Source organism: Abrus precatorius, unplaced genomic scaffold (assembly GCF_003935025.1).
Source record: "Abrus precatorius isolate BTA unplaced genomic scaffold, Abrus_2018 Scaffold8, whole genome shotgun sequence".
Lineage (NCBI taxonomy): Eukaryota > Viridiplantae > Streptophyta > Magnoliopsida > Fabales > Fabaceae > Abrus > Abrus precatorius.
Genome location: NW_020874428.1, coordinates 29,860,186 through 29,874,458, shown reverse-complemented (window position 1 = coordinate 29,874,458; position 14,273 = coordinate 29,860,186). Strand labels below are relative to the sequence as shown.

General features: G+C 34.5%; 3 protein-coding genes across 6 annotated transcripts; 1 reads left to right on the top strand and 2 right to left on the bottom strand.

Annotated features, from left to right (window-relative positions):
- Window positions 1-2,334: 2,334 nt before the first annotated feature.
- On the top strand, window positions 2,335-2,794 carry LOC113874662 (heavy metal-associated isoprenylated plant protein 19). Its single transcript, XM_027512874.1, has 2 exons — window positions 2,335-2,449; window positions 2,523-2,794. The coding sequence occupies exons 1-2, from the start codon at window positions 2,335-2,337 to the stop codon at window positions 2,792-2,794; spliced, it is 387 nt and encodes a 128-aa protein (XP_027368675.1).
- A 1,279-nt stretch (window positions 2,795-4,073) lies between these two features.
- LOC113848452 (probable 1-deoxy-D-xylulose-5-phosphate synthase, chloroplastic) lies at window positions 4,074-8,493 on the bottom strand. Its single transcript, XM_027477966.1, has 10 exons — window positions 7,511-8,493; window positions 7,173-7,301; window positions 6,904-7,068; window positions 6,676-6,826; window positions 6,204-6,475; window positions 5,837-6,110; window positions 5,354-5,661; window positions 4,942-5,223; window positions 4,566-4,850; window positions 4,074-4,435 (listed from the first exon to the last, which is right to left on the bottom strand). Exons 1-10 carry the CDS (start codon window positions 7,646-7,648, stop codon window positions 4,286-4,288), a joined length of 2,154 nt encoding a protein of 717 aa, XP_027333767.1. The 5' UTR covers window positions 7,649-8,493; the 3' UTR covers window positions 4,074-4,285.
- Window positions 8,494-10,056: 1,563 nt separating this feature from the next.
- Window positions 10,057-14,191, bottom strand: LOC113846132 (serine/arginine-rich SC35-like splicing factor SCL28). 4 transcript variants are annotated; one of them, XM_027474072.1, is made up of 7 exons: window positions 13,792-14,191; window positions 13,624-13,701; window positions 13,329-13,493; window positions 13,156-13,217; window positions 12,992-13,031; window positions 11,079-11,294; window positions 10,060-10,449 (listed from the first exon to the last, which is right to left on the bottom strand). In XM_027474072.1, exons 1-7 carry the CDS (start codon window positions 13,965-13,967, stop codon window positions 10,440-10,442), a joined length of 747 nt encoding a protein of 248 aa, XP_027329873.1. In that variant the 5' UTR covers window positions 13,968-14,191; the 3' UTR covers window positions 10,060-10,439. The 4 variants fall into 4 exon arrangements, 2 of the variants coding, with proteins under 2 accessions (XP_027329873.1, XP_027329872.1); XR_003501635.1 differs by having other exon boundaries at window positions 10,057-10,449; window positions 11,079-12,092; window positions 13,329-13,701; window positions 13,792-14,099; XM_027474071.1 differs by having other exon boundaries at window positions 10,065-11,294; window positions 13,792-14,042.
- Between the last annotated feature and the right edge of the window lie 82 nt (window positions 14,192-14,273).

The following is a 14,273-nucleotide window of genomic DNA, read 5'->3' as shown; positions in this document are numbered from 1 at the left end:
ACAGTTACAAGACTCAGCATCATCCTCAGTATCGCCAGCTATGCTGCTGGGACACAGGGTAAAGAAGGCAGAGTCATCTTCAGAATCAGCACTATCCTCAATTAGTAACATAGGTGACACATCCATACTATTTTTCTTCACATAAAAACTTGTCACTTGTTCTGCTTAATTAGTGATATTTTTAAAGGATGAGGGTTGCACCTTACTCTAACAACTATTTGTGATATTAATTGTAAGTTGGTCATGTTTTGTTCACAACCACATCGATTGATCTTTTGCTGGCATGCGTATCTACTGATGTCATTTCCAATCAAAGCAAAAGTGGTTGCTATCGGTTGACATTTCTAAATTTATTTCGATATTTGAATAACTACAAATTAATATTATATTATTTATAGCTTTTTTAATATATACCCATCTTCTTAAAAATACACTTGGACACAAAATTATGAAAAATAATAATAATTTCCCTTTCCAAATTGATGGTGGGTTTCAGGTCGTTGATCCACTCCATTATTTGCAAGACTTGAATATGCCTATCCTTTTTTAAGTGCCAATACTTTTGGGCTTGAATGTGTTTTAAATTTTTAACATGATGATTAGGGAATTGCAGAGTTCAAATGTTCAATTGATGAATATATGGTTGATCCCTGGTGGTATTATATGTACCATAATGCATATTAGGATCTGCCGACGCTTGTTATCACATCAAAGCAAATCACTAAGTGATGGCAGACATGGCACTATATATTAATGGTGCTGTAACATCACTGGCATATATAGTGCGGCAGTTGGAATAACAAGCAGCAAATGTGAAGATTGTATTACCTTTAATAAATAATATTTTTTAAAAGATAAGAATAGAATTAGAAAATAGTAGTTAATGTTATTTTTTTTAAGATAAGGATGCGATTAGAAATAGTAATTAAATATTTAATCAAACTTTTAATTCTTAAAAGTTGGTAATTTTTTATTATTATTTTAAATAAACCCCTTTTAAAACATTTTTTTCACCTGATGGTATCTCTAGCTTTTACATTTTATTTGGATTCTTTAAATATTATGAGCTTTTATTTTGATCCATTTAAATATCATGAGTTTCATTATAAAATACTATATACTTTTTTATTTAATTCCTATTTTGAGAGACTAAATAGAAATAAGAAAACTAAAAGGATTAATAAAAGGGACCGTTTGGTGCTAAAAAGTATTTTATGGGGACCCATTTAAAAAATTAAAAAAAAACGAACTAAATAAAAAATTACAATTTTTTTAAAGACAGAAACTTAATTAAATCTAATTGATATTAATTTGAACTTTTAAGATATCAAATAAAAGATCATTTTTAATAAAAAATAATAATAATATTTTTATTTATCTTCATATTTATCAGTAGGAAAGTCAAATGCCCTCAACTTTTTGGTCTATTGGAGTTGGGCGACTCCTACACAAGATTTTTTCTTATTCAACTGGACCACTATGAATGTTAATTCACATCAAAATAATTTTGATCCGGTATTTTAACTACTCTTTTTACAAAAAAAAAAAAAAAAAAACTTTCAAATAATGAAGTAGTAGCTAGTATTTGATAATGTAAGAAATAATCTTAAAAATAAATATTTAAGACAAAATAACGATTAATACTAACTCTTTTTATGCAAATATATATATATATATATATATATATATATATATATATATATATATTAAAGAAAAGATACTGTGTCCTATTTTAAATGAGAAAAAGTGAAATTCAAAGTATTTGTAGAAAGTTCATATTTCATTCATTTCAAAATGATGAGTAAAAACCTCTAATCTATAAATACAATATTCTATTACTCTATTCGATTAATTGTTTTACATATAAAAAAATGGTAAAAAAGATATGACAACTCTAATACTCTCGGAGAGGACACCAAAACATGCTAAGAAGATAAGCATAGGTTCAACCCAAAAAAGACAAGACAATGGAAACCAGGCCACATAAGGCCCATTTATTTCTATTCATTCTACCAGTTGAGTGACCAAAATTCAAGGCTGCTGAAATTCTAAATTAGTCAAAGTGAAACGTTAAAAAAATGTAAAAACATAATCACAAAGAGTAATTTTTATAAATTAATCCTGAAAAAATAGAAAATACATTTTTTTATTTTTTTAAAATACGTATTTAAAAAGAAAGACCCTGTCCGAAACGGTGCTTAAAACATAGGTATATATATGAACCGTCATATTTAACTGCTCACGCAATCAACAAAAATAACCGTTCACCAAAATAATTCCCAATTTTTCTCTTTGCTTGGCAGTGTCACGCTTTGACTTATACGTTTCAATTCAATGGGGAAGAACAAAAATGTTGAGCAAAACAAAGTAATAGTTGTAGAATTCAAGGTTTCAATGCACTGTAACGCCTGTGAGAGAACCGTTGCCAAAGCCATCTCCAAATGTAAAGGTACTTCATCTTTTCCTTATAAATGATTGTTATTTCTAATTACCCAGTAATTGTGTGATTTTACTCTTGTTAGGAGTGGAGAAGTTCATTACGGACATGAACAAACACCGAGTGGTGGTAACGGGTCGAATTGATCCAAAAAAAGTATTGAAAAAAATAAAAAAGAAAACGGGGAAGAGAGTGGAGATTGTGTCTAACAAGGATGAGGAGTCAAACGATGAAACTCATGAATCGGATAAGCTTGTTCTAATGCACCAGTTTGTGCTTCAAAATGATTGTTGCATTAAGACCGAAACGCTGATGATGTTCAGCGATGAGAACCCAAATGCGTGTGCACTAATGTAGAAAACTATTTGAGAGTTTTAATTATTTGTAATTCTTTGATTTGTATTTATTTTTAAGTTCATCCCATCTGTAACGACTTTTAGAGCCATGTCATAAACCTTAATATGGGAATCGTTCCAGCACCATAAAATAATTAAATAACCCATTCCATGTATCTACGTACATAATGAATTTCTATCTATCTATCTATCATCTACATATATAAAGAGGGAGAAAATGATTGAAATAAATTTTAATCTCCACTGTTTGAATTGATTAAAAAGTTAGACTCATCGACGGGTGTATCATTTTTCTCCTTTTAGATGAAGTTGACATTTAAGCCTCAATCAAAACTGAGACGGATGAACTATTTTGAAGTAATAAACTATCCCAATATTTTTATTAGGCTCAAATCCAAAAGCTAGTTGTTGACATGTTGATTTGTTAATAATAGATGTACCCTTTTCCTTCTTTTTGTTGGCTTTGAAGGATTGGGACACATATGATGCCTCATATGGCTTGTCCTCGTTATTTGTTTAAGTTACGTGGGCAAACTTCTAGCCGTGTGCTTCCTACTAACCTTGAAATGGCGCAGTAGATTTGCACCAAAATTAAACAATTCAGCGCCACGCACCACACATTCATAGTGCGCCTTGGAAATAATAGGGTGGGTTATTTAAGATTCTTATATTTTACGTAATAAGTGTAAATAAGTAGAAGGTAGAGAATAACAAAAAAGAACAAGGAAGAAAGAAGTAACATGTATGAAATATAGATGACGTGATAAAAAAAAGGCATAAAAAATAAATATTGTTCGTTTATTATAAGAGATATAAAAATATAAGTATTGCTCGTTTATTATGTGAGATATCCTTGTGGTGTGATACATAAACTTGGGAATGCTTTTCCTATTTTAAGACAGAAAAACTACCAACTTCAGTCTGAAGTTGTTGTAGAATTACAAACTACCTATTGGTAATAAATTTTGTAATTTGAATCCAAGTTATATAATTATCATGAGCAAAGGATGTCAGCTTGTGTGATAGATATAGATATAACTAATGTTGTCAATTCATTTGCAGAATTATCTTTAAAAACGAGTCCAACTTCTAGAACACAGAGAATAAGAGTAGGGCGAGACAAATATGCTTCGGGTTTTCTGAGGTCCTCGTAATATTTCTTTCCATCATCCTTATTTTAGGAAAAAGGGGATTTTGATCATTGATTGTGTTATTGGCCAACTTTCTGAGCAAATTAGCAATGTTTGTTTCCTTCGTCTTGGGGACAGATTTCAAATTCAGTTTAGACAACAGAAAAGCTTTTCTCTTGAACCCATAGAAAAAGTTAAGGATTTTCTCCTTTGAAACTAGTGGTATCAATATAGGACAACCAGCACCATACACTTAAATAATTCATATAATTATATTATTTTTTCAGATTACAGAGTGAATCATGTTATCATACTTTGTACATTATGGGAAACGAAAAATTGAACTCCTAGATAAATTATTTTTATGACATGACTTCAAGTGCCTCTCTTGTCTGTCCAAGTATGTTGAACACTGTTGCTGCTATGTGAGATGGTGTAAGACCCGCAAGAGACAATTGGTCAGAAGGAGATCCATGGTCAATATAGCGATCAGGAAGAACCATTGGCCTCCACTGCACAGTTGTCAAATAAAGAATATGAGTTTTGGGAAACTAGCAAAATATTCATAAAAACTTGAAAGATGCATGATACTATTGCTTAGTTCAAAGTTCAAACTCAGAATAAACTTGTTTGGGTTCTAACCTTCAGTTTTCCATCTAGAAGGCCATCAAGGGCCATGAACTGAGCAACATGAGAACCAAATCCTCCTATTGATCCTTCTTCTACAGTGATCAACACTTCATGTGATTTTGCCAGGCTGCGAATCAAGGAACGATCCAGTGGCTTGCAGAAACGTGCATCAGCAACTGTTAAGCGTAAGCCATGACGTTCCACTAAGGAAGCCGCAGCCAAACAGTTCTGAACAGCTGTTCCGTAGCCTATAAGGGCCACTCTTTCTCCTTCAATCAATATCCTTCCTTTCCCAATCTGTCATTCCAATATCAGGATTTAGAACATTAACATCAAAGTGAATTTGCATAAGTATTCCTAATACTCTCCATGAGTATTCTAACTTTACCTCAAGAGGAGTTCCTTTATTCCCAGATGGTAGCTGAACACCAATGCCATTTCCTCTTGGGTATCTGAAGCAACTAGGCCTATCATCAATGGCTGCAGCAGTGGCAACCATGTGAAAAAGTTCTGCTTCATCTGAAGGAGCCATCACCACCATGTTAGGGAGGCATGCCATGAAAGTGACATCAAAAGAACCACAATGCGTTGGACCATCTGCTCCAACTAACCCAGCTCTGTCCATTGCAAACCTTACAGGAAGCTTCTGCAAATCCACATCATGCACCACCTGTGGAATGGACATGGAACATGTACTTTGAGCACAGTTGCTGTTATCATGCTAAACACTGTCTGTCTTATAATGATGTGATCATAGAGAAGAATTTTTTCTAATGTAGGGAGAGAAGTTGTTATCCTACCTGATCATAAGCCCTCTGCATGAATGATGAGTAAATTGCACAGAAAGGCTTAACACCTTCACAAGATAGACCTGCAGCAAATGTAACAGCGTGCTGCTCTGCTATCCCCACATCAAAGCATCTTGTTGGGAAACGGCGAAGGAAGAGATTCATGCCAGTTCCACCTCCCATTGCTGCATGGATCGCAACAATGTCTTTGTCAGCTTCGGCTTCTGCAATCAAAGCCTCTGCAAAGTATGTTGTGTAAGACTGAGTGGTAGCCTTGGATTTGAATTGTTTTCCTGTTGGCGGGTCAAATTTGGTAACTCCTGCAAAATCAAACCAAGTCCTATATTCATGAGAAATATAGCAAGTCAAAGGCAACAAGTCACTAAACAAACAGAATTTTTCTTGTAGATTATTGATTATGCTTCACAAGGCATAGTGATGGGAAGTAATTGCTCAAAGGTAATAGGTGCGCTCTAATTGTAATTTTTCCTTTACCGTGGTACTTGTCTGCTGCTTTTTCTGCATATGGGTAACCGCGGCCTTTTTCAGTGATAACATGGATTAATACAGGACCGGTTGTTTTGGTACTCTTGACTTCTTTAAGAATGGCAACAAGATCATCTATGTTATGACCATCAACAGGACCAATATAGTAGAGTCCAAGCTCTTCAAAAAGTGTTGATCCTGAACCACTGATCATGCCACGAGCATACTCGTCAACTTTTGCAGCCAATTCATGCATAGGTCCTCCAATTCGTTTAGTTACTCCCTATAGAAATATCATTTGTCAAGATTCGGTTTCAATAATACTTTGTGGCCCCAAAAATCCCTCATTGATAAACTCATGAATTGTATTACTCACCTTGGCAACCTCTCTCAATTCTCTGAGAGGCCTATTTGATTGTAATCTACTGAGAGCACTACTCAAGGCTCCAACAGGTGGTATGGGTCCATCAAGAGTAGCAGTTGGTAGAGAGACTTGCTTGTTGTCATTTAGAATAACAATCATGTCAGAATCAAGATATCCAGCATTATTCATGGCTTCATAAGCTTGTCCAGCCGTCATAGCACCATCACCAATAACAGCAACTACGTTATTCTTTCTTCCCTTCAGATCTCTCCCTACAGCCATTCCTGTTGATTCAATAAAATTCCAAAAGTTAAAGCCAAATCACCAAACCCCATTGTTAAATTTTGAAGGTATAACTCATATTCACCGCTTCCAATTTTATTTATTCATTTAATACTTTATTTAACCAATTCTTTATCAAACTCACAACTATGTGCTGAAAAATCTGTCTTGAAACTCAAATAGCGGACAGAAGAATAATTACCAAGTCCTGCTGAAATAGTTGTTGAGCTGTGACCAGTGCCAAAACAATCATATTCACTCTCAGAACGTTTTGTAAAGCCAGATAACCCATTTGTCTGCCTCATGGTATGCATCTTATCCCTTCTACCCGTGAGTATCTTATGCGGGTAAGACTGCAAACTCGTACAAGATTGCCTAATTTAGAACATGTATCAAGTAACAAAAGCATCAAAGAAATTGATAAACCAACCTGGTGACCAACATCCCACAATATCCTATCCTGAGGGGTATTGAAGACATAGTGGAGTGCAACAGTGAGTTCCACCACACCAAGGCTTGAGCCCAAATGACCCCCAGTTCTAGAAACACTGAAAATGACATCAGAACGCAGTTCATCCGCTAGTTGTTTAAGCTCCTGCGGCAATCAATATCCAGGCTTTGGCATAAGCATGATGTTTTTTTTCATTTTACAAAACAACCAGCATACATACATAAGTCACATGCTTTCAGCTAGTGTACCTTGGTAGAGAGATTTTTCATATGAATTGGAAAGTTTACAGTGTCCAATAGCGGAGTTGGAGGTCTCTGAGAATAATACTCCCCCCTCTCCGATAGTGATGCATAAACCCCACTTGACTTTTTCTTCATCTATATACATTAACAACAGATAAGACATCATTTTACTCGGCCTGTCCCATCTCAATTTCTAGACATGAAAACAACTAATTTTCTTTTAAATAAAACAAAAGGCTAACTGAAAATAAAGAATAATGTAGTTAGTTAAAAGCAAAAGTCATTGCATTCACAAAACGAAATGAGAGTAAATTACATGAGCAAAAGCATGTCCTAATCCTAACCTGGTTGAGCCTGTGTTGGGTTTGGCCGAGAAAGTCCAGACCCCATTGAGAATGCGAGGCAAGAGGAAGTGGTCTTCTGGGATCAGAAGCTGTAACTCGGTTTACAAAAGCAGGATATGAGAGTGCACAAAGATCCATGGGAGCAGAAACTGAAGAAAACAGAAAGAAAAGGTGGAAAAAGGGAGAGGCACAAAATGAAAGAGTGCAATGGAAAGTTTCTTTATAGAAAAGAAAGAAGAGTGTGTAATTGGGCACTAACAGAGCGTGAGTGACGATGGTGGGGATGGATGGAATTGTGATATAATATAATATAGTTTAAAGGGCGAGAGAGGAAACGTGTGTGGCTGTGACAGAGAGAGAGAGAGAGAGAAGTGAAGAGATTCCAAGTAAAAAGTATGGTTTTAATGAGAGTGGTGTCTGCTCATTGGAGGAGGTGGTCAGTGATGAGTAATTCCATTGGGCCACGTCACACGAAATCACAATTGGATAGATTCATAGGATATATCAATCGATACATTTAATAAATAAAATGAGTATGCCGCGTTTCTACTATTCTTGTCTTATTCTTCCCTCTCCTCGTTGAATGCAAATGGAAAATGAATGAATCTGTGTCGGTTAAAAATTGCGCATTCCCCCTTCCTTCTGTCTCATCTCTTTGTTAGGTACTCATACACCCCAAAAGGATTATTATCGGATACCAAAACTCATACATGTATAACTTCACGCTTGAACTTTGAAGACCTGGTCAACCACTAAGCAGCTACCCAGTAAATCTGAATCATATAGTCGAACCACAACATAAACAAAGGAAATAAATTTAATACTATATAGAAAAGTCCATGCAATTATGTAAAAAACACACTTTTTATATAAAAAGTGCCAGGCACGGAGACCATCGCTAGTTTCCTAATCAAGGCTATGTATGTGTGTATATAGAACTAAATTGACTCTTATAATATAAAAGGAGTAAACTTTAGTAGCTTGATTTCGTTTTTTCGTCGTCACAACTGGTTTAAAAGGAGTCAAACTGAGGACATTATTAATCTGTAATCAAGCCTATGTAGTGAGGCCACAAGGTGAAGCTAAGGTTATATGTGTTGACTTCGAGTACGCGTGGCCACGAATATACCTTGTCCCAATAAAGTTGAGTCCACTCGCCCGATTAATTAAATTCGACCTATCAAAAAGTTTGTAATTGGCTTATGTGATTTAGTGGTAGTTATGCTAACCTCTGCCCAAATTAGCACTTATTATTTCGAAAACTGCACTCCCATTCCTTACTGTATATATTATTTTTTTCATTATGATGCTTTTTTTTATAAAGGAATTCCACGCGCATTCTCTGTTTTAAAAAGTAAGAAAAAATACGCTTAGCCGATGATACTAAAATAACCTATCAGCTCAAGCCAACCAACCAAACATATAGCAGTTGATCAAATACTTGGCCCAAACATCTCATTTTATATGCGATGATTTCTCTTAGAACACTTGGTCAACTGCCACTTACAAAAGAGGGAGGAGCAAATTATAGCGTGAATCAAGTATCACTTGAGTAATTAAGTTGTAACTCTATAACTATCTTCCAATCTTAGAAAACACACATCACATAAGAAAATTTCATTTTTGACACAACAGCCAGCAATGAAAAGAGACTAAACGGTTTAATAAATTAAGCAAAACGTAAATAACTAATTGTTTTGGGACCCTTGGTGTCATCTTCCATAATTCATCAACTGAAAGGTGAATTTGATGCGATGGCCACGGACAATTGGAGACTGGAGCTTAAGTTGTGTTGCGGTAATTCCCTTGGCGAGCAGCTCTGTGGACGGGAAATCGCGATAAAACTTTTTATATTATATATAAAAAAAAAAAAAAAACCTTTATATCAATCTTTGATTTCACAAAATATTATTTATTTTAGTCTTTTTTACTGCAAAATAAAGATAAAAATAAAATAATCATAATAAATATTTTTATTAATCCATGAATTGTAATAAAAATTCTATAAAATCAGTAACAATTTCAAGATTTTTTTCCCAAATAAATTACATAAAATGTAAAAAATAACTTACATTTTCCTTTTGTTTCGAATGATTTTAAATTCGAAAAAGTTGCAGAATGGGCATCAGATGGTAAGCGTTATATATATTATTTATTTATTTTAAAAAATATTTGAGAAAAAATTTAATATAAAATCAATTTTTTTAAATACTTCAGATTCTTCAACATATTTTGATTGATCTAATTGATTATTTACTTGTATAGAGGCTCTCTAGACCAATCACATGACTAATTCTAAATCCAATCGATTAAATCAATATCCAAATTTGCTGACCATTAAATTTACATTCCCTCCCCTAATAAATAACCTTTTTGTTAATCAGTTATTGAAACTAATTTTATGAAACCGGATATGAAAGAATATGGCAAGTGATTGGTGGAGATCTATTAACAAGAACAAGATATTCGTTATCGCTCAACTTTAAAGCCTGTGTATTAAGAGGCAAATTGGCTAAAGGTATAGGTCATAATTAAGAGCTGCATGGACTATCAATCTTTTATATATATTTTTTCAGTAATAATTCTGAGTAATATTGCGTGTAACATAGGAGTAGCAGTTCTGAAAACATCAATGATTTGGGCTAACTGCGGAAAATAGATAACTGAATAAAACAAGTTTCAAACTTAACGATTCATGAACAAGCACCCGAAGGAACAGTAAAGTGATGAAAAAGCCTAAATGCAGAGTCAACCAGAATGACACACAAGTCAAACTACCTTCTAATGGGAATGTCGCCTGCAGACTACCACTATTAACATCACAGACTATACTTAACTAAATTTATATCTTCAAAATGTCAAAGTTTGAACTACAGTGTGCCAACAGAAAGGCCGAATTGACACCATGAAATCTCTGCTTGAAGGCAAATCAGCGTGGACTGCAGAAAGAAAAAGAAATAATCAATCACTGAATTACAATATCAATACAAGGTTTAAAAAATAAAAAACCATGTCATCCTACAATTTGTCTTCACTCAAAACAAATTAATTTATTGTTTGGTTCAAAAAAATAATAAGCATTTGAACTTTAACGTATACCTGTCTAGAAAATATATAATGTATTAAGTCAGTACATGATTTCCAGATGAGTGGTTAATGAACAACATCCTGACTTAAGACATTAATTACGAATATACTAACAGTAAACTTAATAATGAAGTTAAAGATTGGCATTTAGCCTCGGAAGAAAACAAAATGGCATTTGTTTATTCAAATGTTTTACATTTACTACTAAAAGTGCTGTTATCTCAGGTTTTAGATATACTACTTACAAGGTCGGAAATCTAAAGTGAGCAAGGATGAATTATAGGTATATTCATTGTTACTGTTGAGTGGCCTTATTTGCACTTACATGACCCTGCTTAAAAGATTATATTTTCAGAATCCCAACTGCTTTAAAGTCTTTAGCAGAATTTTAGAGATCATATTTTAATCAACAGAATTTAGATTTAGTAAGAACTGAAACTAGGTCTCATTCAATAAATAAAATTACTCCTAAAATTCATACCTGTATGACAGCGAACAAGACCTCGAAGGACTACGCTCATTACCCCTAGGACTCTCTGATCTGCTAGGGATTGGATCCTTCTTACCAGTAGGACTTCGACCATTCTGCCTGAGATGAGGGGACCTCCTGTAGTCCTTCTCAGCGCTAGGAGAGAGAGACCTAGAATAAGATCTTGATCGCTCAGGAGAATAATAATCATCCCTACCCCTACCATCCCTATGTCAACATAAGTGAGAAACCTTAGTTATAAAGTAAAGTAAACAAAAATGACTAAACAACACAGTTACATATATTATAGAAAAGGTAATACCAACCATAAACATCTCATGAATCAATAGAGATCTGAATATATGCAACTACAACAAAATACACAGATAATTAAGCACACAAACACTCAAACCAAAATTTTATTATTTTGTTTCATGAGAGAACTAATACTTACTTCCTCTTCAAAATCTAATTAGCCAAAATATGACCTGTACCTGTACCTTTCCATAGTTTCTGGAAAAATATATGACACTTGGATCCAAACACTGACAGTTATGAATGATGTACTGCAAGATCAGCATCTGGTAACTTCATAGCTCTCTTTGTCCCAACTTTCTAATATCACAACTATCTTTCTTGCACAATGTCATCATATCTCTACCGTATAAACTTTGGCTTCCATTCTTTGAGGATGATTTTCTTTGGCCAACTATAAGCTTTATATTCTTTCTTAACTGGATAGTATACGCAAAACAAGATATTAAACTAAATAAAATCTTCCTCACATAAAATTTATACAAGGGAATCAAAAGAAGTACTTATTTGAATTTTGAACCATTCTTCAGCCACAAACCAAATACGACAAAGAAGGGAAAGCCCATGCAACTGGCCGAATAAGGCAAATTTGATTTGGATATTTCTTATGGAGTCTGATAGATACATAAGCAAGTAGCGCATCACTTTAAGCCTCTTTACACTTTAATCTTTATTAATCCATCTTTAAAGTCTTCCATTTCACTTTATTATCTGCATGAAGAAGACCATAAGCAGATATCATTCAATTCATTTAAACACATTAAAGGAGTGTTGTCAAAGGTCAAAGGATTGGAAGCCGTTCTTATTATATCAAGTAAACCTGCAACTTATGCTGTAGCTGAGCGAAGAAATAGCACAATTATCAACATGAATATTAATCATCTTGCTGCTTTGAGCGTGTGCCAGTATGAACACACTACCTAATTGGTAGCCAAACCTAACAACCAACTCAACAAGTGTTCTACTAAGAGAGAAAATTTAAACAAGACTAAGGAGTAGGGACAAGTTTGAAATTTCCCAACAAAAAAACATAACAGATGAAATTAACCACATCAATTACTCAACCTAAAAGATGCAACATAAAAAGATTAAAATTAAGGTACATAACACCAACATCATTTATAATAAAGAAGACATCAAGTTCAAAAAGAAATTTTAGGTGTATGCTACAGAAAGCCAAAACCAGAAACATGACCTCTAAAATTAAGTGGTTTATAGTCACATAAGAAAATAGAGAAGGGACACAGACAGCACATTTTCTTTCACCAACTACAGCTCTTCTGAATGCTGAGCAACTATGATCATAATTCAACCAAGCATCTCACTAAAACCTCACCCACCAGTAACGATTAGAAACCTTTTATATTGTATCTCAAATGAAAACACACGCTGCTTACAAAATGCAAGTATTTTCTGAAGTTCAATTATAAATCATATTTCAGTACCTAAATACTGTGAAATGTAGCACCGCCATTACTATTGTGAAAACTCTACAGTAATTCAAGCGTAAATATGATACCCAAATCCCAAGAATGACGATATGGCTCCGTAAAAGATATAGAAATTTTCACAACGAAAATTAAACTATCACTATTGTGTAAAACTCGAACCTTGAATCATCCCTTGCTGGTGAAGGAGACCGAGAATAGGCTGCAAAAAAAAGATGTATAATATTAAAATGAAAACAATGAATAACTTCTCATAGAAAAATTGAACTAAAAAAGAAACATCATTGCATTTAGAAGATGATTTAGAGATGAGTAATAAAACTGACAACGATAACGGCGCCGTGGGGATCTTGAACGAGCCCTCCTTCTTCCACCTCCATATCGACTACTACATCAGAAAAACAAAAGAAGTCAATAAACAGTAAAAGAAAATCCGATGCACAAGATTTCCATAACTCCAAAACAGAAAATCAATTAGCAAATCAAGCTGTAGTCACACCTTCCTCGAGCATTAAGACGCATTTCTTGAGGAGTTTTCCTATTTTCCTCAGCAAACACAATTCTTATTTCGCGTCCGCCAATGATAGTGTGATTAAGATGTTGCTTTGCCTCCGCCGCATCTTCACCATATCGATATTTCACAAATCCAAAGCCCCGGGGCTCACTACAAAATCAATTAAATCAAACTTCAACGTTAAGAAAGCAAAAATGCAGAGTTTAAAAAAGCAATGGATGATACAAGTGAGTAACAATCCTATCAGAAGCAGATTGCATTGATACTAAAGCAGAGTTACCCAGTGTAGTAATTCTTAGGAAGATAAACATCCTTCACAGGGCCAAAGCGCTCGAATGGGATCCTAAGATCCTCAGGCCTCCAAAAAACAAAATGAAAAATTCAGCGTAAAGAAAGTGTTAAAGAGAAAGATAAGAGGAACGAGAAAGAGTAAGGAAACACAAAAAACCTAGCATCGAGGGGGAGATTGCGAACGAGTAAGCCAGAAGGAAGAGGTGAGCGGCGGTCTCTGTATGACCTGCTGTCACCATAGCGATCGTCGTCGTGACGCTTGCGTCCGCGAGGTGGGGTTCTGCTTCGCCGGCGAGGGCTGCAGCTTCTGCTACGGCTTCTATACCTCCCCATTACTGCGAGAAAAACCCTAATTTTCCACCGAAACAACTAAACCCTAACCCTAACGTTGAAGGGGTGCAATCGCTCGTGCCCTGGGACAAGGTTATGCGATAGTAAAAACAAATAAACGAAATGACTCACTCTGGCTTATTTGGGTTGAAATTATATATATTATAGGTCCTTCCATTCCACCCGGTTTCCGTTTATTTCATTACACACCTTTAGTGGATGCTCATGAACGTTTAAATTTACGAAAATGCTAAATAATGTCATAAGGAGAAATAAAAATCAAATAATTTTTTTAAAATGCATTTACTT